The 24229-nt window shown below is 40.9% G+C and overlaps 4 protein-coding genes across 4 annotated transcripts; all 4 read right to left on the bottom strand.

Moving 5' to 3' along the window:
- Positions 1-649: 649 nt before the first annotated feature.
- Positions 650-2117, bottom strand: LOC135467482 (M-phase inducer phosphatase 1-like). Its single transcript, XM_064745256.1, has 4 exons — positions 1863-2117; positions 1511-1694; positions 930-1384; positions 650-784 (listed from the first exon to the last, which is right to left on the bottom strand). Exons 1-4 carry the CDS (start codon positions 2115-2117, stop codon positions 650-652), a joined length of 1029 nt encoding a protein of 342 aa, XP_064601326.1.
- A 1886-nt stretch (positions 2118-4003) lies between these two features.
- LOC135467481 (M-phase inducer phosphatase 1-like) lies at positions 4004-5471 on the bottom strand. The gene is made up of 4 exons (XM_064745255.1): positions 5217-5471; positions 4865-5048; positions 4284-4738; positions 4004-4138 (listed from the first exon to the last, which is right to left on the bottom strand). Exons 1-4 carry the CDS (start codon positions 5469-5471, stop codon positions 4004-4006), a joined length of 1029 nt encoding a protein of 342 aa, XP_064601325.1.
- A 1886-nt stretch (positions 5472-7357) lies between these two features.
- Positions 7358-8825, bottom strand: LOC135467480 (M-phase inducer phosphatase 1-like). Its single transcript, XM_064745254.1, has 4 exons — positions 8571-8825; positions 8219-8402; positions 7638-8092; positions 7358-7492 (listed from the first exon to the last, which is right to left on the bottom strand). The coding sequence occupies exons 1-4, from the start codon at positions 8823-8825 to the stop codon at positions 7358-7360; spliced, it is 1029 nt and encodes a 342-aa protein (XP_064601324.1).
- A 1886-nt stretch (positions 8826-10711) lies between these two features.
- Positions 10712-14410, bottom strand: LOC135467479 (M-phase inducer phosphatase 1-like). The gene is made up of 4 exons (XM_064745253.1): positions 14375-14410; positions 11573-11756; positions 10992-11446; positions 10712-10846 (listed from the first exon to the last, which is right to left on the bottom strand). Exons 1-4 carry the CDS (start codon positions 14408-14410, stop codon positions 10712-10714), a joined length of 810 nt encoding a protein of 269 aa, XP_064601323.1.
- Between the last annotated feature and the right edge of the window lie 9819 nt (positions 14411-24229).

The following is a 24229-nucleotide window of genomic DNA, read 5'->3' as shown; positions in this document are numbered from 1 at the left end:
AGATCAAGCGCTAAATTTTGTTCAAAACGGAAGCGAACCTGCTACCTGTTGTGCGAGGCGAAATGGTGTGGAAACTGTACCACATGCTGTGCATAATCATTGGTACTCGACTGCGTGAGAATCTCATGTTGTTTCATCAAGCAATAATTTTCATTATGAGTGTCAAGCGTTACTCGTACCTTTCAAGCACTATGTACAACTGCCACTTAAAGTAAGCTTGGGGTTGGGCTCCGGGCATGGCAGTCCTGTTTGTACAATAAGGGTTTAAGTCAACAGCACTAGATATCAGTTTCGAATGTTTCCTTTGTGTAATGTTACGTTTCATGCGCAACTTTTCAAGGTTTATGTTTACGATGTAACAGTCATGTTATCTTGCACATAGGGCACGCCACATCATGGCAGAAACTAGGAAGAAAACTGAGATAATATTCAACGTGGATCATTTATTGGCGCACATATATTTGATTCGTACACAAACGACAGCACTGGGATAATATGTAAAGAAAGAAAACAAAGATGAGAGGATTTCAAAAAGATCATATGTACACAAATCAGTAGAAATTCCAGGTAAAAAACAAAACAGATGTATTTTTAAACTGAATGAGGTCAACATCCACCTTTAAACATAAGAAATGGCTGACTTTCACGCCTAAAGGAATAATCTCAACGCTGAACGACTCTTCTTTTCCCCAGCCCAGCTCTTAGACTGGCAACGAAATGTTCGCATGTCCTTCTTGAAATCTTCATGGTGCATCGGCAGATAGGTCTGTGGCGTGCAGAGCTCCTAGAAAGAAAAAAATAAACAACATCACTGAATTGTGCCTGTGCATAATACCAAGTACACGCACTCAAAGTTTCTGGTGATTACTTTTGCATATAGTCTTGCTGGTTACCAAAAGCCTATATCAACAAAATGCTTATGCGCCTACCTTTTCTTTCTCAAAGAAGTTTTTGTATCCGCCGTGAAGTAAGTAAATCTCAGGATAACACAGCTGCGGATATCGATCCTTGTTCATCTGTCTGTCTTGGCTCCTTAAAAATCGAGACATTTTTGGACCTCTTTGGGATGAAAATTCACAGTGAAATATTAGAATGCTTCTTTTCGTTGCACTACTCCTGGTAATGACTGGTTTGGAAATAAGGTTTTCCACAATACTGTCCTTGGTGTAATAGTTGACAGCTCCTTTGATGTGGCCGCCTTGAAACTCATAGGGATATCTGCAGTCCACAATGAGGAATTCGTCTACTATGTCATCAAACTCGTGCTTTTGAAGCCGCGCCAAAGTTTCCGGCGTGATGGACTTGAGATCTTGATGCTTGCCTGGAACAGTTGGCAGACAGCAGGCCACGCTGCCGTCACTGATCAGGTCTGGATTTTCCGACACTGCCGAGGAGAAATGAACGTGCATACGTTTACAAATATACTAGACAGATTTCATTTAGGCTTACTGGCGGTTGTAATGTTTATTATAAATATATGAGTAAAATTCAGCTGAGATTTGATAATTACCTCTGTCTAGGGCAGTTTTAATTTCATGTTCCGAATGGAGATTGGACAGCCTGAGTGGACATTTGCTTGGCTCGGGAATGGCGTCGGGTCTCTTTCTCTTCTGCACAGGTGAATCATCCTGGTCGCTTTGAGAACGGCTTCGCTTTCGAATGTTTTGGCTGTGGATTTTCCCTTCTTCGCACACCTGCGGCGTAAAAAATGTTATGATTTATTGCTACAGTGTACTGGAAAATCATGCAATGAATACTGTTATCCAAAATGATTTTACAGAAAATGCTGGAACTGACTACTAAAAATGAATAAGGTAGTAAAGTAACTGGGAAATGAGGTGAAGAAAATAGGTGATTGTTACCTTATTTAGCTGTACAAAAGGTCTGCTAGGAAGGGAAAGCGGACAGTCATCGTTGCTAAAACTGTCGTCGAGGCCTATCCCACTATCTCTGGAATCTTCGTCTTCTGCCACAAAGGACGAGCTTCCCTTGGTTGAAAAATAATCCATCATTGGGGAAAAGCTATTGTCTTCCTCTGCATCATCACATTGCTTAAGTGGGCTGCGGAAATTGAAGGAGTCGTCATCAAAAAGTTTCTTAGCAAGTAAAGATGCCATGATAGATATGTTTGTTGAACTGTTGGCTTCAGTAAATACTGGGACTTAGGTTGAGTGGACTAAATTCTGGTATATATATCTCGCTGGGGAAAAGTTCCCCCGTCGTTAAACCTAGCTGGAGTTGTATTTCAACGGCCAACAGAAATTCATGTCATCTCCAGACTGTTTGAAAGAGACAGTCTGCAGAAATATGAGTTAATCTATGAGCTCTATTCACTTTCCGATAATCCAGTTAAGCAATATAGGATTAGTCGTGATGTTCTTTACTCAGCTCTCAGCTTCACTCCATGCCGCTGGTGTTGTTATCTGTAGGTCGTGTGGAAGATACCACGTAAACAAAAGGCCGCCGGAGGTGAGAAGGAATCATAGTCAGCTTCTTTAAAGACGGCAGAATGAACTAGGCTGTATATGGGCCTGGAAATGTAAAGGGCTTTGTATAAGGCACTCATTGTCAGTACAAGACGCCGCTGTCAGAAAGATAACATTGTTCACGGTGTACAAATTAAATATTTTTTACCTCGGTAAGTCTATTTTCCCCTAATCGTACAGCTACACGCGTCATTTGTTTAAGTAGAATGCGTTGAAATTTGCATTTCACTCAACATAGTTTGTCACTGTCACTTCTTTCCAGTGGGAAGTCTACCATATACATATACATACACCAAAACGGTGGGAGACAATTTAGTTTGTCAGCAAGAAGCGAGTTGGAGAGATGTTGGCTGCACACACCATTTTTCGATGAAAGAAACCTTGTCAGACATAATTTTCACCACTTGCATGGTACACTTCTTCCACAATACATATGTGTACGTTGTGTTTACCTTAGCGACCTATTTACACTTTTCATTAGGTTTCGTGTATGGTGACAGTGCACATAGTACGTTTGTATTATATCTCGCGTGCACATTGTTGCTTTTCTACAAGAAGTAAATTGTTGGCACAGGATACAGCATATTGGGAATATGTCGTTTACAAAGGAGATCAGTTCATATCCGTAATTGCCTTATCACATGCATGGATGCATTTGAATTTTACACTTGTTTCAAATATTTCAGCTTGAGTGTCAACATTCTGCTTAAACTCGTCTTCCATATTAAGGGAGACCAACGTTTGAGAAAGGGAACTACTCCACACATGGCTTTTGATAGGTTCTCGGAAACGTCAGCATATACAAATTCTCGGTGTACTTTAAATCGCAGGATTTTCTCTCCATCCTTCTAAATTCAGATGTGGACACAGATCAAGCGCTAAATTTTGTTCAAAACGGAAGCGAACCTGCTACCTGTTGTGCGAGGCGAAATGGTGTGGAAACTGTACCACATGCTGTGCATAATCATTGGTACTCGACTGCGTGAGAATCTCATGTTGTTTCATCAAGCAATAATTTTCATTATGAGTGTCAAGCGTTACTCGTACCTTTCAAGCACTATGTACAACTGCCACTTAAAGTAAGCTTGGGGTTGGGCTCCGGGCATGGCAGTCCTGTTTGTACAATAAGGGTTTAAGTCAACAGCACTAGATATCAGTTTCGAATGTTTCCTTTGTGTAATGTTACGTTTCATGCGCAACTTTTCAAGGTTTATGTTTACGATGTAACAGTCATGTTATCATGCACATAGGGCACGCCACATCATGGCAGAAACTAGGAAGAAAACTGAGATAATATTCAACGTGGATCATTTATTGGCGCACATATATTTGATTCGTACACAAACGACAGCACTGGGATAATATGTAAAGAAAGAAAACAAAGATGAGAGGATTTCAAAAAGATCATATGTACACAAATCAGTAGAAATTCCAGGTAAAAAACAAAACAGATGTATTTTTAAACTGAATGAGGTCAACATCCACCTTTAAACATAAGAAATGGCTGACTTTCACGCCTAAAGGAATAATCTCAACGCAGAACGACTCTTCTTTTCCCCAGCCCAGCTCTTAGACTGGCAACGAAATGTTCGCATGTCCTTCTTGAAATCTTCATGGTGCATCGGCAGATAGGTCTGTGGCGTGCAGAGCTCCTAGAAAGAAAAAAATAAACAACATCACTGAATTGTGCCTGTGCATAATACCAAGTACACGGACTCAAAGTTTCTGGTGATTACTTTTGCATATAGTCTTGCTGGTTACCAAAAGCCTATATCAACAAAATGCTTATGCGCCTACCTTTTCTTTCTCAAAGAAGTTTTTGTATCCGCCGTGAAGTAAGTAAATCTCGGGATAACACAGCTGCGGATATCGATCCTTGTTCATCTGTCTGTCTTGGCTCCTTAAAAATCGAGACATTTTTGGACCTCTTTGGGATGAAAATTCACAGTGAAATATTAGAATGCTTCTTTTCGTTGCACTACTCCTGGTAATGACTGGTTTGGAAATAAGGTTTTCCACAATACTGTCCTTGGTGTAATAGTTGACAGCTCCTTTGATGTGGCCGCCTTGAAACTCATAGGGATATCTGCAGTCCACAATGAGGAATTCGTCTACTATGTCATCAAACTCGTGCTTTTGAAGCCGCGCCAAAGTTTCCGGCGTGATGGACTTGAGATCTTGATGCTTGCCTGGAACAGTTGGCAGACAGTAGGCCACGCTGCCGTCACTGATCAGGTCTGGATTTTCCGACACTGCCGAGGAGAAATGAACGTGCATACGTTTACAAATATACTAGACAGATTTCATTTAGGCTTACTGGCGGTTGTAATGTTTATTATAAATATATGAGTAAAATTCAGCTGAGATTTGATAATTACCTCTGTCTAGGGCAGTTTTAATTTCATGTTCCGAATGGAGATTGGACAGCCTGAGTGGACATTTGCTTGGCTCGGGAATGGCGTCGGGTCTCTTTCTCTTCTGCACAGGTGAATCATCCTGGTCGCTTTGAGAACGGCTTCGCTTTCGAATGTTTTGGCTGTGGATTTTCCCTTCTTCGCACACCTGCGGCGTAAAAAATGTTATGATTTATTGCTACAGTGTACTGGAAAATCATGCAATGAATACTGTTATCCAAAATGATTTTACAGAAAATGCTGGAACTGACTACTAAAAATGAATAAGGTAGTAAAGTAACTGGGAAATGAGGTGAAGAAAATAGGTGATTGTTACCTTATTTAGCTGTACAAAAGGTCTGCTAGGAAGGGAAAGCGGACAGTCATCGTTGCTAAAACTGTCGTCGAGGCCTATCCCACTATCTCTGGAATCTTCGTCTTCTGCCACAAAGGACGAGCTTCCCTTGGTTGAAAAATAATCCATCATTGGGGAAAAGCTATTGTCTTCCTCTGCATCATCACATTGCTTAAGTGGGCTGCGGAAATTGAAGGAGTCGTCATCAAAAAGTTTCTTAGCAAGTAAAGATGCCATGATAGATATGTTTGTTGAACTGTTGGCTTCAGTAAATACTGGGACTTAGGTTGAGTGGACTAAATTCTGGTATATATATCTCGCTGGGGAAAAGTTCCCCCGTCGTTAAACCTAGCTGGAGTTGTATTTCAACGGCCAACAGAAATTCATGTCATCTCCAGACTGTTTGAAAGAGACAGTCTGCAGAAATATGAGTTAATCTATGAGCTCTATTCACTTTCCGATAATCCAGTTAAGCAATATAGGATTAGTCGTGATGTTCTTTACTCAGCTCTCAGCTTCACTCCATGCCGCTGGTGTTGTTATCTGTAGGTCGTGTGGAAGATACCACGTAAACAAAAGGCCGCCGGAGGTGAGAAGGAATCATAGTCAGCTTCTTTAAAGACGGCAGAATGAACTAGGCTGTATATGGGCCTGGAAATGTAAAGGGCTTTGTATAAGGCACTCATTGTCAGTACAAGACGCCGCTGTCAGAAAGATAACATTGTTCACGGTGTACAAATTAAATATTTTTTACCTCGGTAAGTCTATTTTCCCCTAATCGTACAGCTACACGCGTCATTTGTTTAAGTAGAATGCGTTGAAATTTGCATTTCACTCAACATAGTTTGTCACTGTCACTTCTTTCCAGTGGGAAGTCTACCATATACATATACATACACCAAAACGGTGGGAGACAATTTAGTTTGTCAGCAAAAAGCGAGTTGGAGAGATGTTGGCTGCACACACCATTTTTCGATGAAAGAAACCTTGTCAGACATAATTTTCACCACTTGCATGGTACACTTCTTCCACAATACATATGTGTACGTTGTGTTTACCTTAGCGACCTATTTACACTTTTCATTAGGTTTCGTGTATGGTGACAGTGCACATAGTACGTTTGTATTATATCTCGCGTGCACATTGTTGCTTTTCTACAAGAAGTAAATTGTTGGCACAGGATACAGCATATTGGGAATATGTCGTTTACAAAGGAGATCAGTTCATATCCGTAATTGCCTTATCACATGCATGGATGCATTTGAATTTTACACTTGTTTCAAATATTTCAGCTTGAGTGTCAACATTCTGCTTAAACTCGTCTTCCATATTAAGGGAGACCAACGTTTGAGAAAGGGAACTACTCCACACATGGCTTTTGATAGGTTCTCGGAAACGTCAGCATATACAAATTCTCGGTGTACTTTAAATCGCAGGATTTTCTCTCCATCCTTCTAAATTCAGATGTGGACACAGATCAAGCGCTAAATTTTGTTCAAAACGGAAGCGAACCTGCTACCTGTTGTGCGAGGCGAAATGGTGTGGAAACTGTACCACATACTGTGCATAATCATTGGTACTCGACTGCGTGAGAATCTCATGTTGTTTCATCAAGCAATAATTTTCATTATGAGTGTCAAGCGTTACTCGTACCTTTCAAGCACTATGTACAACTGTCACTTAAAGTAAGCTTGGGGTTGGGCTCCGGGCATGGCAGTCCTGTTTGTACAATAAGGGTTTAAGTCAACAGCACTAGATATCAGTTTCGAATGTTTCCTTTGTGTAATGTTACGTTTCATGCGCAACTTTTCAAGGTTTATGTTTACGATGTAACAGTCATGTTATCTTGCACATAGGGCACGCCACATCATGGCAGAAACTAGGAAGAAAACTGAGATAATATTCAACGTGGATCATTTATTGGCGCACATATATTTGATTCGTACACAAACGACAGCACTGGGATAATATGTAAAGAAAGAAAACAAAGATGAGAGGATTTCAAAAAGATCATATGTACACAAATCAGTAGAAATTCCAGGTAAAAAACAAAACAGATGTATTTTTAAACTGAATGAGGTCAACATCCACCTTTAAACATAAGAAATGGCTGACTTTCACGCCTAAAGGAATAATCTCAACGCTGAACGAGTCTTCTTTTCCCCAGCCCAGCTCTTAGACTGGCAACGAAATGTTCGCATGTCCTTCTTGAAATCTTCATGGTGCATCGGCAGATAGGTCTGTGGCGTGCAGAGCTCCTAGAAAGAAAAAAATAAACAACATCACTGAATTGTGCCTGTGCATAATACCAAGTACACGGACTCAAAGTTTCTGGTGATTACTTTTGCATATAGTCTTGCTGGTTACCAAAAGCCTATATCAACAAAATGCTTATGCGCCTACCTTTTCTTTCTCAAAGAAGTTTTTGTATCCGCCGTGAAGTAAGTAAATCTCAGGATAACACAGCTGCGGATATCGATCCTTGTTCATCTGTCTGTCTTGGCTCCTTAAAAATCGAGACATTTTTGGACCTCTTTGGGATGAAAATTCACAGTGAAATATTAGAATGCTTCTTTTCGTTGCACTACTCCTGGTAATGACTGGTTTGGAAATAAGGTTTTCCACAATACTGTCCTTGGTGTAATAGTTGACAGCTCCTTTGATGTGGCCGCCTTGAAACTCATAGGGATATCTGCAGTCCACAATGAGGAATTCGTCTACTATGTCATCAAACTCGTGCTTTTGAAGCCGCGCCAAAGTTTCCGGCGTGATGGACTTGAGATCTTGATGCTTGCCTGGAATAGTTGGCAGACAGTAGGCCACGCTGCCGTCACTGATCAGGTCTGGATTTTCCGACACTGCCGAGGAGAAATGAACGTGCATACGTTTACAAATATACTAGACAGATTTCATTTAGGCTTACTGGCGGTTGTAATGTTTATTATAAATATATGAGTAAAATTCAGCTGAGATTTGATAATTACCTCTGTCTAGGGCAGTTTTAATTTCATGTTCCGAATGGAGATTGGACAGCCTGAGTGGACATTTGCTTGGCTCGGGAATGGCGTCGGGTCTCTTTCTCTTCTGCACAGGTGAATCATCCTGGTCGCTTTGAGAACGGCTTCGCTTTCGAATGTTTTGGCTGTGGATTTTCCCTCCTTCGCACACCTGCGGCGTAAAAAATGTTATGATTTATTGCTACAGTGTACTGGAAAATCATGCAATGAATACTGTTATCCAAAATGATTTTACAGAAAATGCTGGAACTGACTACTAAAAATGAATAAGGTAGTAAAGTAACTGGGAAATGAGGTGAAGAAAATAGGTGATTGTTACCTTATTTAGCTGTACAAAAGGTCTGCTAGGAAGGGAAAGCGGACAGTCATCGTTGCTAAAACTGTCGTCGAGGCCTATCCCACTATCTCTGGAATCTTCGTCTTCTGCCACAAAGGACGAGCTTCCCTTGGTTGAAAAATAATCCATCATTGGGGAAAAGCTATTGTCTTCCTCTGCATCATCACATTGCTTAAGTGGGCTGCGGAAATTGAAGGAGTCGTCATCAAAAAGTTTCTTAGCAAGTAAAGATGCCATGATAGATATGTTTGTTGAACTGTTGGCTTCAGTAAATACTGGGACTTAGGTTGAGTGGACTAAATTCTGGTATATATATCTCGCTGGGGAAAAGTTCCCCCGTCGTTAAACCTAGCTGGAGTTGTATTTCAACGGCCAACAGAAATTCATGTCATCTCCAGATTGTTTGAAAGAGACAGTCTGCAGAAATATGAGTTAATCTATGAGCTCTATTCACTTTCCGATAATCCAGTTAAGCAATATAGGATTAGTCGTGATGTTCTTTACTCAGCTCTCAGCTTCACTCCATGCCGCTGGTGTTGTTATCTGTAGGTCGTGTGGAAGATACCACGTAAACAAAAGGCCGCCGGAGGTGAGAAGGAATCATAGTCAGCTTCTTTAAAGACGGCAGAATGAACTAGGCTGTATATGGGCCTGGAAATGTAAAGGGCTTTGTATAAGGCACTCATTGTCAGTACAAGACGCCGCTGTCAGAAAGATAACATTGTTCACGGTGTACAAATTAAATATTTTTTACCTCGGTAAGTCTATTTTCCCCTAATCGTACAGCTACACGCGTCATTTGTTTAAGTAGAATGCGTTGAAATTTGCATTTCACTCAACATAGTTTGTCACTGTCACTTCTTTCCAGTGGGAAGTCTACCATTTACATATACATACACCAAAACGGTGGGAGACAATTTAGTTTGTCAGCAAGAAGCGAGTTGGAGAGATGTTGGCTGCACACACCATTTTTCGATGAAAGAAACCTTGTCAGACATAATTTTCACCACTTGCATGGTACACTTCTTCCACAATACATATGTGTACGTTGTGTTTACCTTAGCGACCTATTTACACTTTTCATTAGGTTTCGTGTATGGTGACAGTGCACATAGTACGTTTGTATTATATCTCGCCTGCACATTGTTGCTTTTCTACAAGAAGTAAATTGTTGGCACAGGATACAGCATATTGGGAATATGTCGTTTACAAAGGAGATCAGTTCATATCCGTAATTGCCTTATCACATGCATGGATGCATTTGAATTTTACACTTGTTTCAAATATTTCAGCTTGAGTGTCAACATTCTGCTTAAACTCGTCTTCCATATTAAGGGAGACCAACGTTTGAGAAAGGGAACTACTCCACACATGGCTTTTGATAGGTTCTCGGAAACGTCAGCATATACAAATTCTCGGTGTACTTTAAATCGCAGGATTTTCTCTCCATCCTTCTAAATTCAGATGTGGACACAGATCAAGCGCTAAATTTTGTTCAAAACGGAAGCGAACCTGCTACCTGTTGTGCGAGGCGAAATGGTGTGGAAACTGTACCACATGCTGTGCATAATCATTGGTACTCGACTGCGTGAGAATCTCATGTTGTTTCATCAAGCAATAATTTTCATTATGAGTGTCAAGCGTTACTCGTACCTTTCAAGCACTATGTACAACTGCCACTTAAAGGAAGCTTGGGGTTGGGCTCCGGGCATGGCAGTCCTGTTTGTACAATAAGGGTTTAAGTCAACAGCACTAGATATCAGTTTCGAATGTTTCCTTTGTGTAATGTTACGTTTCATGCGCAACTTTTCAAGGTTTATGTTTACGATGTAACAGTCATGTTATCATGCACATAGGGCACGCCACATCATGGCAGAAACTAGGAAGAAAACTGAGATAATATTCAACGTGGATCATTTATTGGCGCACATATATTTGATTCGTACACAAACGACAGCACTGGGATAATATGTAAAGAAAGAAAACAAAGATGAGAGGATTTCAAAAAGATCATATGTACACAAATCAGTAGAAATTCCAGGTAAAAAACAAAACAGATGTATTTTTAAACTGAATGAGGTCAACATCCACCTTTAAACATAAGAAATGGCTGACTTTCACGCCTAAAGGAATAATCTCAACGCAGAACGACTCTTCTTTTCCCCAGCCCAGCTCTTAGACTGGCAACGAAATGTTCGCATGTCCTTCTTGAAATCTTCATGGTGCATCGGCAGATAGGTCTGTGGCGTGCAGAGCTCCTAGAAAGAAAAAAATAAACAACATCACTGAATTGTGCCTGTGCATAATACCAAGTACACGGACTCAAAGTTTCTGGTGATTACTTTTGCATATAGTCTTGCTGGTTACCAAAAGCCTATATCAACAAAATGCTTATGCGCCTACCTTTTCTTTCTCAAAGAAGTTTTTGTATCCGCCGTGAAGTAAGTAAATCTCAGGATAACACAGCTGCGGATATCGATCCTTGTTCATCTGTCTGTCTTGGCTCCTTAAAAATCGAGACATTTTTGGACCTCTTTGGGATGAAAATTCACAGTGAAATATTAGAATGCTTCTTTTCGTTGCACTACTCCTGGTAATGACTGGTTTGGAAATAAGGTTTTCCACAATACTGTCCTTGGTGTAATAGTTGACAGCTCCTTTGATGTGGCCGCCTTGAAACTCATAGGGATATCTGCAGTCCACAATGAGGAATTCGTCTACTATGTCATCAAACTCGTGCTTTTGAAGCCGCGCCAAAGTTTCCGGCGTGATGGACTTGAGATCTTGATGCTTGCCTGGAACAGTTGGCAGACAGTAGGCCACGCTGCCGTCACTGATCAGGTCTGGATTTTCCGACACTGCCGAGGAGAAATGAACGTGCATACGTTTACAAATATACTAGACAGATTTCATTTAGGCTTACTGGCGGTTGTAATGTTTATTATAAATATATGAGTAAAATTCAGCTGAGATTTGATAATTACCTCTGTCTAGGGCAGTTTTAATTTCATGTTCCGAATGGAGATTGGACAGCCTGAGTGGACATTTGCTTGGCTCGGGAATGGCGTCGGGTCTCTTTCTCTTCTGCACAGGTGAATCATCCTGGTCGCTTTGAGAACGGCTTCGCTTTCGACTGTTTTGGCTGTGGATTTTCCCATCTTCACACGCCTGTGACGTAAAAATGTTATGATTTATTGCTACAGTATACTGGAAAATCATGCAATGAATACTGTTATCCAAAATGATATTACAGAGAATGCTGGTACTGACTACTAAAAATGAATAAGGTAGTAAAGTAACTGGGAAATGAGGTGAAGAAAATAGGTGATTGTTACCTTATTCAGTGGCGTTGCATCAGCAGTGGAACTAATGCTTTTTGTAAACCACGACAGCTAGGGCCTCATTTTGAGGTATTTATTTATGTATTTGATTGGTATTTTACGCCGTACTCAAGAATACTTCACTTATACGACGGCGGCCAGCATTATGGTGGGTGGAAACCGGATAGAGCCCGGGGGAAACCCACGACCATCTGCAGGTTGCTGACAGGCCTTCCCAAGTACGGCCGGAGAGGAAGCCAGCATGAGCTTCACTTACACTATAACAGTCATTCTTGTGTCTTCCTTTATTGGCGTTCAGCATGAAGGGGATAGTGTAACGATTGGTTGACCCGTGTTAGTATAATGGTTCGGGCGTGGGGTGGTGGTGGTGGTTGAGTAGAGTGGCTTACTTGCCTTCGGTAAGGCGTCTCAATGAAGCAGCACTAGGTAAAAGAGCGGTGAAGTCCATCGTGCAACAAGGAGGCACATTACATGCACACTAAGGATTCCTTCGGTGTCATATGACTGAAAAATTGTTACGACGTTAAACCCCAAGCACTCAGTTACTCATTCTTGTGGACAGTTAAAACTGGCAGTTCGGGGTAAACCACCAACCTTTGTCAATCTACGGACGATCTTTCCTACGAATTTATTAGCGCTTATTGTCGTCAAGATACCACAAGCAATGGAAGTAGGTGTATGAGGCTAGAGTTGCAATCTTAACAAAGTACAAATTCATACTTCCTTAAACTGTATGGGGGACCATGGCCTAGATGGTTTTAAAGTACTTGTATTTCAGTAATTAGGGCACACGGCGCTGGTTCAATCCCATCCTTGGGGGAAAGAATTTGTACATTTGTTATCCAGCTCCAGTATACTTTCAGTTATAGTGTGTTCACTATACATTCTATTTGTTTAATACCGCATTTCGCGTAATGTTGCTTTTTATTTAATATTTTATCACTCTGTGATTAAATAATAGTGAGATAAAATATACATAAACAAACAAGCAAATATATTTACAGTATTTGATTGCTGTTTAACGACACATGCCATAAGTTTTCACTTATACAACAGCGGTCATTGTCATGTTTAGAGGAAACCCGAGTGCTCGAGGTAAACCAGCGATCTTTGGGAAGTTGCTCAGGAAATTTCCTATATATTTGACGTAGAGATGAGCACACCATATTGGTTGCGAAATTAGGCTGCGCAAACGGCCACGAGTAAAACGAATGTAACCAACCACCTACTGTCAAAATGGCCCCTACAAAGGGCGAGACCTGGAGAATCTGTAAACTTCCTGGCCACGGGCTGGTTTGAAAAAATAAACCCCCCAAAAAAGAAAAACGCCAATTGTCTAACTAAGCCTAAAGAAACCAAGACGAGGTGTTGGATGCTGGAGACCGGGAAGCGACTTTGCTTGGTGTAGGAGGAAAATAACAAGTCATACGCATTTATGCTGGATATCACCGGAGTGTCCAGAGTAAATCGTCGACCTTCACCAGGTCCTTGACACGCTTCCTGACTTAAGGCCTCAGTCTGAACAGCGAGGATTAGATTCGAATACACTACCTCATTTGTTAAGGGTCTACTGGTCACCACGAGCCAACGCCTTAAACATTTTATCCCGCGAGCATCCAGAATAAGTACATTGAATGATTATGGCTTAACACCATGGAATGAGTATAGGAACTGACTACTACGAAGGCGTAGATCGCAACATGATCTTGGTACATAATCCGTTCCCTTGGTCTTTTTTCTTTCCCACTTTACCTATAAACCAGATTAACATTAGTGACAGGCTAGTAAGATTGAGATTAGGACGCTACTGTCCGACTTGTAGGCCATATAGAGCTTATCCAATGTGCTCTGTATTTTAATAACTTACTAACGGTTCTGTGCACTGGCCGAACTGTTTAGTCTCGCTCTTTCTGGTCGACCTGGAACGCTAATGCGCATAAGTCATAACTGAAAAGCAGCCAATAGATTTAATGCATAGTCGCATCGTCGTTTGTAGTAAAATTTGTGCCAGAACATTAAAAGGAGAACAGAAATAAACATGTATATATCTGAATCTATAAAAAGAATGCTCTCAGTTTTGTTCACCAGGCTTATTCCCTGCTTACACACGAACAAACGGCCAAGAAAACGAATGACAAACGGACGGGCAAACAAATGGATAATCGGATAGGCAAACAAACAGACACTCTCCCGTAGATACAATTGATCATATAATATGTTGAAATTGAAGAGTAGAACGCTGACAAGCTTTCATAGTCGTTTAATTAGAATATGCATGTATCTGGAAAAAAATCCCAAGCTTTAGAGAAATTTTTAGTGATTGCGAGTTTACCAGACGCAAAAACACACACGTTTTCTTTTCTTTAATCGTGGTTAAATGACCCGGTATTCCAGGGCATTAAATCATGGTAAACGCATGTACATTGTAAGCAAGTCTGAGTTTACGATAGGCACTTGTAAGCGACTGGTACTTTTCGCCATCTATGCATCTATTTCTCAGATATGGACCACAGTAAATGCTGACGAAACATGGTCAAAAACTAGAGATTTCCGAGGTTTGCCTTTGCGGCAAATATCCACTTTTGTTCTGGAGTTCAGAAGTTTGTTTTCCGTGTGGATTCTCCTCTCTGAGCATGTCTTTCAGGATATTTTGCCTTCTCTTTCTTGAGAACGCCAAAGCCGCGCGCAGAACGGTCGCCATCGACTTCATTGACCTGATGCAGACATGTGAGGCTTGGCCAGAGACCAGTCGGGTTTTCCAAGCATTCGTCTTCTCGTGAATGGTGTGTTGGTGGTTTATGTCTTTAACAAACTCATGAAATTGTCTATTGGAAAAATGTTGTCTTTTGGAAAACTCCTTTTCGGCAGGGAGAAATATTCCCAACCGACTGTTGGGCCGCCCGTGCGGGGAGTAGAGGCGTCGGGGCAAGTTACCGATGGGGGATGGAGCACTGCGAGATTTTGGTATGTCCGAGTAATTAAACATAATAGAACTGTTCTCACTGCAAGGGGAGAACACGTTCCGTGGTGGAGACTTACACTTGGTTTTAACCCCCAGGATAGGCGTTCTAGGGAGGTCTTCATCCGACTGCAGCCGTCTGAAGGACACTGAACTGATTTTTCGTGCATTGCGGGACATCATAGGTATTAGCGTTGTTGTTGTTATGTCATCTGGAGCGGGTGCCTCTCGGCGTTTAATGTGAATGGGCTTGTATTCACCTCCGGTGTTCATCAAAACACCATCCTTTGTGATCAGAAAATGTGTGGTTTCTTGGACTGAATGTGTGGATTCTTGTTGTGATATCATTCTGGGTAACGTGCCTGTAGTGGTACATCTGGAGAAGGTGACTTTCTTTGGCCCCATAGTTGCTCCCGATGATGGTCTGACGCTGGCATCCGATCTGTCTGAAAAACCGGGTTCAATGGAGGATGCACTAGTCAACGAGTCGTCGGAGTCACCTGATTCCTCCTCCGACTGAGAATCGTATCCATATCTATACTCTGACTCACTTTGGATACTTTCCTGTCTCGGAGTTCGAGCTCTCGATCTTATTCCGATTGCAGTAGCTGGTCTCTTGGTTGGGGTCAAACCAATGCCCTTCATGAGCATATTACAGTATTTCTCTTGCGAAAGAAATCGGTCCTTCTGCGAACTTGTCGGTGACATTTTCTCTATATCTCTCTCAATACTGGACAGGAAGACATGGAGGTCCTTCTCTAGATGGCGCCAGTTGTTCAGCCTTAGCTCAGTCAATCTAAGACCATTTGTAAAGACAAGAGACTTTTCATACTCACGATCGTGAGGATGATCGGGGGCACAGCCCTCATCACTCGTACCTGAAGTTCTCTTTACCAGATCAAAGGCTCGCAGGACCAGTTTCTTCTCCCTGTCAATTCTGAATCTTGTTTTGAAGGCTTCGCGGTCGTAAAACTTTTGGTTTAGTTCCAGTCGTGTCCTCTCTAATCTATTCTTCTGCTCCGCAAGGATGTATTTTTCTGATCTGCCCTTACGACCGGGCAAATTAAGCTGAGGCATTTTTCTCTTGTGAAAATGGTCAGAGAAGAAGGCCTTGCTTCTGCACAGAGCATAACATACAGTCAGTACATTCTAACAGTGCAGAGGCATGTCTGCATTTGGAAGCGACTGCTACCTGTATGAAATGCCAATGGGGTTATACTCTCCCTGTACCTAAGATAATCTACCCAGTGTTGTAAGATGGAAACCTCAAACAACCGATTAGTGTTTTTCAAGGGATTATGTGCTGGTTGTAAAGTGGTAATAAAGGGCATGGTAATACGCATACAAAGATTTGGCAGCCGTTAGCACTTTATCGACATTTGTACTAAACTTCAAATATGGGGTGCTGGATTAAGAAGGGTTATATTTTGTTAAGAAGGATTATGTTTTGTTAAGAAGGATTGTTAATTATATAAGAAATAAGGGATAATACCTCCAATGGCTCACGGGTATGTTAAAAAAGGAAGAATGTACATGGACTGTTGCCTTGATCTTCTTATGGAATTAGTGAGAAAATATCCAGCTTTGCGCTTGAAGAGTTGAATATGTTCTTGCTTTCAAAGTCAAGTAAGCATCAATAAAAATTTCTCTGTAATTTAATTATAAAAGCAACTAGTTTGTGAGTAAGAAATTCATCGAACTTGAGAAGTTGATCGAACTTGAGAGAACTGAGAGAAGTGTCGAAGATGAAAAAAGCTCCTCCATCATTATAATTCGCGATTCGTCAATGTCACTGTGTTTTTTTTTTTTTTGAGAATTCGATTAGAACAATCTATCAAATGTCTGAAACAAAAAACACCACATTTTTATGACCGTAATAGGAAATCATGTTGAACCGAATAGACTTATATTTGTTCCATGGGACACTCATGTAAAATGTACAATTGTAATAAAAGTACATACAGTCGACAGTGAACCACAGTTGGTTACCCAAACTAATTTGCACAACTCTGTTACAAAACCACTTTTCACATCAGTAAATTGTTCAACTGTACAGTTTTGGTGCAAACATGTACATACGTATGCAACATGAACAGCGTACTTATTGATGATGTTCACTTTATTTGTATAGGCCTATCGTTAATTTTATAGGATGAATGTTGTACCCCACATTCATGACTGAAGTTGGATCGAACAGGCGACTTTATTGGTTATAATGTTTTGGATTCTATAATAGGCGAAGCTTTATGAAACCCTTTATTATATATACTTGTATGTAATTCAAGAGGATACGCTTTTCCCACAATTTTCATTTAATATAGAGCCATATAACTAAGCATAAATCCTCATGTTGACCTATGTACGTATATTTGTCCTTAGAACAGACAAGATAGTCTGGCTTGCAGCTGTAATACTGTAATACTGTATTACATGTACGCACATTTATATATCCAAAGGGACTATACATGTACTATTGTTCATTTTATTAGACATTATCTTATCATCATGAAAGGTAGTTCTGGTAATTCATACCATTAATAATCGTCCAGTGTGCAAAGACACGATCATAAAGAGTTATGACACAGGGTGATTTCATGCTTGTGGAGTGGATTTGTAAACTTCACCTACCAATACAAATATGCCAGTTTAGACGAAAGCGAAGCAGGACTGGATGTAGATCCAACGTCAAAGTAATGCCATTTGATTGCTATCTTGAATTTTGTCGGTTTTGCTTTATGCTAGAGGATAGGATCATGACAATCTGCTGTGGCAGAAGATAATGGTCGTCTGTTGATGCCCTTATCGACAATGATGGATGGGGTGCATGCTGACAGCCCTAAAAACTTTACCATTATTACAGAGGAAATAATCTGCGATTGATTACGACTGATGGAAACTTTTCTTACAAGCAACAAGAATTGAAATTTTGTAAGTTAAATATATGCTCTTTGCGAAGCTCTGGGCTATTGTATCCAGTAAGATAACTCCACCAATAGATCCTTTACTCGGCATTTAAATGGTGAATTTCATTTTGCAATCTGTGCCGACTGGATGGTCGTGTGGGCTTGTATTCGCTAAAAATCGTTATTACGCGATCGTCATCCCTCTAGAAAAGCTTGTCAATAATAAAGGCAACCAGTCTCTACCAGCCTTTAACCATCCCCTGCTCCCTAAGCAGAAATTGTTTCCCTGATAATGATAACCAATCAATGGGTCTCTTTCCCAAGGAGGACGCCGATGAGCGCCTGAGAATGCACATCCGGGCATTATCAGTTCTAATCGCACCGTAATAAGAAGACGGAACTTGTGAATCATTCAAAAATCACAACGTTGAATATTTCTGAAAGAAAAACTCCTCCACTGATGTTCGTATTAGCATCAGCCCGCGAGGGAAAAACACGGCTTCGTGCGCAGGAATTCATAAGAAGGCGGTGAGGATCAATGTTAGCTTAACAGATAGTGCAGCCGGATCAAGACCCGATAAAACCAGTACGGCTCGTTACGAAGCCATTATCACCCTGGATTATACAATAAAAACTGCGTCAAGACCTGTATCTGGGTGGGTGAAGATACAATGGGCACAGGGTTGAAACGACGCAATTACCAGTAAGATATATGCTCTTATTAGGAATAAAAGTTTGGTTTAGTCGTGAATGAATTTGTTGACTGAAAACCTTTTCAGCTAGGATTTCAGCTTTGATCCTTTAATGAATGTTGACTATTACTATCTGTTGTTTCAGATAGTAGGACTATATGCTTGAATGTTGACATGGAAACCTTTTAAGATCTTAGATGTGACCAGACACAGGACTGACGCTGGATCTACCGCTCCCAAAGCGGACGCTCTACCACTGAGTTATCGCTTCCGATTCCTGTTTTTCGAATTACTAGGGCTATGCGCATGAATATTGACACGGAAACCATAAGCTATAGCAAAATAAAAAAATGGCTGCTATTATACATTTCAAATCTGCACTCAAGGAAACAAATATATTAGTCTTATTTTTGAGCACCCTTCTTAAAGCACAACTGAAGTCACACACAAATGCCTGAGATGCCACAAGATGCAGCCGTCTAAACATGTGAACAGGCGGCTTACAAACTCTTGGCTCAGAAGAGCTAGAGCGTATGAAGTTAACTATTCTATTTAATTTCCTGACATCAAGATCGTTACGATGAACCTCTGGTTACGGCTCACTTCCAACCTTCGACAGGGAATTTTTGTAGTTATCTTTCTTCGTGCGGCCTTGGTGACAATGTGCGGTTTATGATGCCCTGGGCACGTTTTCAGAGTCTTGAGTATCTGAGGGAGCACTTGTCTTCTACCACTGAAGTGTAATGTCACAAGTGTAGGAGTTCGTGATTAACTTACGAAATAATGTCTTTTGCCAGACATTCAGATTTTTACTCTTTATCAAACTGACAGCTTCAATTAACTTACTAACTAATTATCTAGCTCCCCAAATAAGTAACTAACTAAATAAACACACCAATCCGGTTGACATTGTGTCGTGCAAACTACTTTTTTTTGCATTTCACTTGTTGCTAATCATTTTGTTAATTTCCAGCGAATTGAACATTACTAGCTATGATTTTATAATGTCCATAATAATAACCGCCAGTGTAGAATTTGGTGATCCGTGAGTTAAAAAGGGAATCAAATATATCAATAAAATAAGATGTGGTATATTTCAGGTTTCGTGAGTACCAGACGGAAGCTTCAAAACCCTGAGTGTATAAGTTCAGTGGCTGCATAGCTTTACAGTAATTTCAACCACACACAAATTTCATTCAAAACCAAAAGCATAAATCTCGATGGATTTAAATTCATTTATCGATATCTGAATGGATTTACCAGAAAATTGTACGTGATCGACGGCCATTGATGTTCTTATCGGACTTTTGCACTTCGACTGCAGTGGTTTTTTGGACAACTAATTACATTTGACAGACTACAAGACAGAGTACGTAATTGATTTGAAGAGATCATTCATGTGTCTGATATGGAAAAACGCCATGTCAGGCCAATTTCAAGTTCTCTTCCCAAATCAGGCATGATGTTCACAATCTGGTCAGAAGGAAGTTCCCATTTAACTGTATCATATCAATCCTTGTCAAATCAGAATAGTTGTGAAAAAGGAGTGCATGGCAATGGCTTTTCCTGACACAGCGAACCTATACCATTGTTTTGTGTGGTCAGTGTGAACTCCCAGAAGAATTTAGTAAACTGAATTAATAGTGATCAGCTATAGTTAACTGGCACTACGCTTTATAAACTCCCGCGCACCTCTAGGTATACTGAAAACAATGTTCATTTCAGCTGCAATCAAATAAATAAATAAATAAACAAACTTATCAAGCACGTTTTCCTTAACACTTTATTGCCTGCGGTGGCTGTATATGCGTTTTTAAGTCGTTGCCCCCTCCCCCTGTATCTTGTAGTATAAATGTGTATGTAGATATGATTCTATACATGCGCTATTTAATTACACATACATATTATCCCTGTGTAAGTTTTTGTAACATTCCCACTGTTTAAGAAATCTTACACATGTAATGTATGCACCTCGCTGCCTTCATGGGTTGTGTGTATGTATGTGTGCTTGTATGTAAATATGTTTGCCTTTATTCTATATCTATGATGGGTATAATTTGCGTGCTCTCTTTTTGCTCCTGTTTCAGTGTTTCATCCCTGTTCTTGTGAGGACATGCATGTGATTATTTGTAGAAGTACATGTATGTGTTGGTGCTATATATATATATATATATATATATATTACATTGATAAGTACTGAGTTTATAGCTTCGATTAACTCCCAGGTGGAAGCTATCAAAGTAATAGGAACTTTATACTGCACGTAGATTTATTTTCATTTACATGTCACACATTCTTCCACAACTCGCTATAGCGTGCTGTAGAAGGAGACAAATCAGCATTAATAGAAAAAATACGTCCACTTCATGGTTAAGTTGCCTTTCAATTAGTTTCTGATCCATCAAAATACAGTATCGTGTCATTCAAATCAGGATCTGTTTAGTATATGACGTAACTCGGGACACGTGACCTTTTAGTATGGAAGAACATGATGACTGTGTAAACCTCACCATCACACCGGAAGTAGCTGAGTGGATCTTAGGTTAGGCTGTTATACACAATGCCGTGATTTAAATGGATTTGCATCGTGATACAATGGACGTTAATCACGTAAAGCTCGAATAGGATGATTTAACATGGCATAAACAATATTCTCAAATACTTATCTGATTTAATGTGCCATGCTTTATGTCTTTTCAATTTCATTAAAACTTGTTCTTTTGTAGCTTGACTAGTTATGCGGAAATCTCCTTATTCTAATGACACATTAGCTCGGTGAATATCACGGTAACGGTTCATTATCTTCTGCTTGCTATAAAAGGGGAACTTGCTGGGTAACCTTTTTGTCTTACACACGTGCTTCTTTGAAAGTCTACATGTTAAAACGAACAAAAAAAAAAGACCGATGTGTGAATGAATAAATTTTAAATATGCACCGCACTGTCATGATAAGAAGTGTACACCATCCACATCAACAACAACAACGCATTCCTCCCATAGAGATCTTTGTAGCAGCTAAAAGCAAATGTCAGAATGCATCGGTATATACACTGTTGACCATAAAGTTGGAATAAAATATTTTATCCACAATCCCAGAAGTTTAATATTATTTTTCGCCTCAAAAATAATATAAGCCGACACGAATTGATGCATAATCTCTCTCTACTACGTGTACAAAAATGTTTTATTCTATGCTAATATGAGAATTACATAAGAGGCTCTGATGGTAGTGATAAAAAGCCCTGTGCCTGGTGCTTCTCCAGTGATCTTCATTCAGAGAGAGGTCAAATTACCTCGCGCATAACGGAGTTCTCGGTTTCGCATGTAACAAAAAGTAGTGTAGCGGGGATTCCGGCTATGCCTCGTGCTACTCCAATGCCAATACGCCGGAGAGTGATTGCCCTCCATCAAGAAGGCTACAAACAGTCCGATGTTGCCGATTTTGTAGGCATATCGCAAAGTACAGTCAGCAAAATCATCAGACGTCATCGAGACGTGGGTCATTTGCGGCCACGTCAAACTCCAGGACGACCACGACAGACTACGAGACGGGATGACCGCCGACTGCTCAATCTCTCTCGCACAAACCGGAAAATGTCTGCGAACCATCTTCGCCGTTTATGGCGGAGGCATTACGGAATGAATGTTTCCCGAACAACGGTGAATCGCAGATTACTTCAGCATGGTTATCGAGCAAGACGTATGACCAAATGTCCCCGCCTAACCGCCCAACATAGAGTCCAAAGGCTTCGCTGGGCTAGGGAGCACAGACAATTGCAGTTAGGGCATTGGCGACATGTGCTCTTTACGGATGAGAGTCGCTTCTTCCTGAAACCTGTGGACGGAAGGCAAAGGGTTCGTCGTTTGCGACGAGAAAGCCTTCGAGATAACTGTGTGCAGGAAAACAATCAAGGGGGTGGCGGTTCAGTAATGGTTTGGGCCGGTACTCACTATGGTGGAAAAACGCCGTTGGTGGTGCCCGACGAAAACGTCAACGCCGTCGTGTACATTGATATCCTTGAAAACCATTGCCTTCCATACGCACGAAGGGTTTATGGAGACAATTTTCGTTTGCAAGACGACAACGCTACACCACACAGGGCCGCTGCAACACGAGAATTTCTTCGGGCACAAGGGGTGGAGCAGTTACCTTGGCCATCGTGTTCCCTTGATATAAACCCAATAGAACATGCCTGGGACAAGTTAGTGCGAGCCATCAACGCACGTGACAATATTGCTGAAAATCTGCAAGAACTGGCACAGGATCTGATCAATGAGTGGAACGTTCTGCCCATTGAATTCATTAACAATCTGGTCGACAGCATGCAACGACGTCTTGACGCATTGATTCGTGTCAGGGGTGGTCATACGAGATATTAATGACTGTTTCTCTTACAAACTGTATTGTCTGTAACTTATAATACGAAGGGAACAAATACGTTTATGTTTGTGATATGGAGACATTGCAGTAAAGCCTTCAATCCTTTCGTCTTGAAATGCCAGTTTTTGTTTTTACGCCGTTCTACAGCCTATAATCGATCCATTAAAGATTACAATAGGCTGATAGGTGTAGAAAAGACCAACATTTGGTGTTATGCTGATATCTACGCCATAATCAAGCATTCAATACCGCGTACAATTAGAATAACTCCGAATTCAGTCGTCGAATTAATTTATTCCAACTTTATGGTCAACAGTGTAGTAGCGTTCTGCTTTATTCTGAAAAGGTAGCCTAGGGGGTTAGCACGCCAGACCCAAAAGCCTCCCATCAATGTGGCCCCTGTGAGTTTAAGTCCACCTCATGCTGGTTTGCTCTCCGGCTGTTCGTGGGAAGTTCGTGCAACAACCCGCGGATGATCGTGGACGATCTCTACCCAATTTCTTCCCATCATAATGCCGTCGTATAAGTGAAATATTCTTGAGTAATAAATAAATATTCTGAAAAACGTCGATGTTTAGAGCCTACTGCAGCTGAGAGTCTAGTTCTCTTGTGATGACCATCTGTCTTGTCACCAGTATTGTGTCTTGTTACATCTGTACAGCAGGCGAGGGGAAGTTAGACAGTAACTTGCCAAATGTCGGTGGTTTTTGTCAGGCACCAGTTAGGTGCAAAAATCTTGACCATGGAGTGAATAAAATAAATGTACAATGGAGGGCCTGCTTTATGGCTGTATGGGGGAGGCGATCATACGAGAGACAAACGCATCTGTCCTGGTACCTGACACACTCTCGACATGATTCGAACATAGACATGGGTCACGTGACGGGTGAAGGTCTTATGAAACACATGACCAATCAGTCGGCGAGTTCCCAGCAGAGAGTTAGAAAAGTTAGATAGGTGAATTCCAACTTAATTATACAAAGGAAGAAAGATATCTGACGATTTTTGTAATTTTGGTTACTATGTAGACTAGCTGCTAAGCTTCAGTAAATGCTTTGTACAAGAATGAGCAGCAGTTAACAGATCGACCAGACGACAGATATCGAATAACCAATCCTTTATTGTCGGTCAAAAATGGCCAGTTTGAGAAGAAATACTATAGTAATCAGACGTCTGACGTCATGAACCCAGCACTAACAGGCAATAAGCCCGCAATAGGACGCGACTCCATCATCCAGGATAGTCAATTGTTTTAGTGTTGAATAAGGTTCAGGAAGGTACGGCAGTTCCATCTTTATCCGATACAGGAAAAGTTCAGGCAATGAGTCTGGCTCCTATACTGTCACATTAACGTGGCATTATAGC

The sequence above is a fragment of the Liolophura sinensis genome, chromosome 6 (assembly GCF_032854445.1).
Source record: "Liolophura sinensis isolate JHLJ2023 chromosome 6, CUHK_Ljap_v2, whole genome shotgun sequence".
NCBI classification, from domain to species: Eukaryota; Metazoa; Mollusca; class Polyplacophora; order Chitonida; family Chitonidae; genus Liolophura; species Liolophura sinensis.
This window is presented reverse-complemented; position numbering and strand designations above follow the sequence as displayed.

What these genes read in the sequence shown, in the direction of transcription:
- LOC135467482 (XM_064745256.1), bottom strand. Translation starts at nt 2,117, where the DNA reads ATGGCATCTTTACTTGCTAAGAAACTTTTTGATGACGACTCCTTCAAT. An exon ending in CTTTTGTACAGCTAAATAAG is followed by an intron (nt 1,695 to 1,862) that starts GTAACAATCACC and finishes TTTACGCCGCAG; the next exon opens with GTGTGCGAAGAAGGGAAAAT. An exon ending in ACTTCTTTGAGAAAGAAAAG is followed by an intron (nt 785 to 929) that starts GTAGGCGCATAA and finishes TTTTCTTTCTAG; the next exon opens with GAGCTCTGCACGCCACAGAC.
- LOC135467481 (XM_064745255.1), bottom strand. Translation starts at nt 5,471, where the DNA reads ATGGCATCTTTACTTGCTAAGAAACTTTTTGATGACGACTCCTTCAAT. An exon ending in CTTTTGTACAGCTAAATAAG is followed by an intron (nt 5,049 to 5,216) that starts GTAACAATCACC and finishes TTTACGCCGCAG; the next exon opens with GTGTGCGAAGAAGGGAAAAT. An exon ending in ACTTCTTTGAGAAAGAAAAG is followed by an intron (nt 4,139 to 4,283) that starts GTAGGCGCATAA and finishes TTTTCTTTCTAG; the next exon opens with GAGCTCTGCACGCCACAGAC.
- LOC135467480 (XM_064745254.1), bottom strand. Translation starts at nt 8,825, where the DNA reads ATGGCATCTTTACTTGCTAAGAAACTTTTTGATGACGACTCCTTCAAT. An exon ending in TAAAACTGCCCTAGACAGAG is followed by an intron (nt 8,093 to 8,218) that starts GTAATTATCAAA and finishes TCTCCTCGGCAG; the next exon opens with TGTCGGAAAATCCAGACCTG. An exon ending in ACTTCTTTGAGAAAGAAAAG is followed by an intron (nt 7,493 to 7,637) that starts GTAGGCGCATAA and finishes TTTTCTTTCTAG; the next exon opens with GAGCTCTGCACGCCACAGAC.
- LOC135467479 (XM_064745253.1), bottom strand. Translation starts at nt 14,410, where the DNA reads ATGGCGAAAAGTACCAGTCGCTTACAAGTGCCTATC. An exon ending in GTCGCTTACAAGTGCCTATC is followed by an intron (nt 11,757 to 14,374) that starts GTAAACTCAGAC and finishes TTTACGTCACAG; the next exon opens with GCGTGTGAAGATGGGAAAAT. An exon ending in TAAAACTGCCCTAGACAGAG is followed by an intron (nt 11,447 to 11,572) that starts GTAATTATCAAA and finishes TCTCCTCGGCAG; the next exon opens with TGTCGGAAAATCCAGACCTG.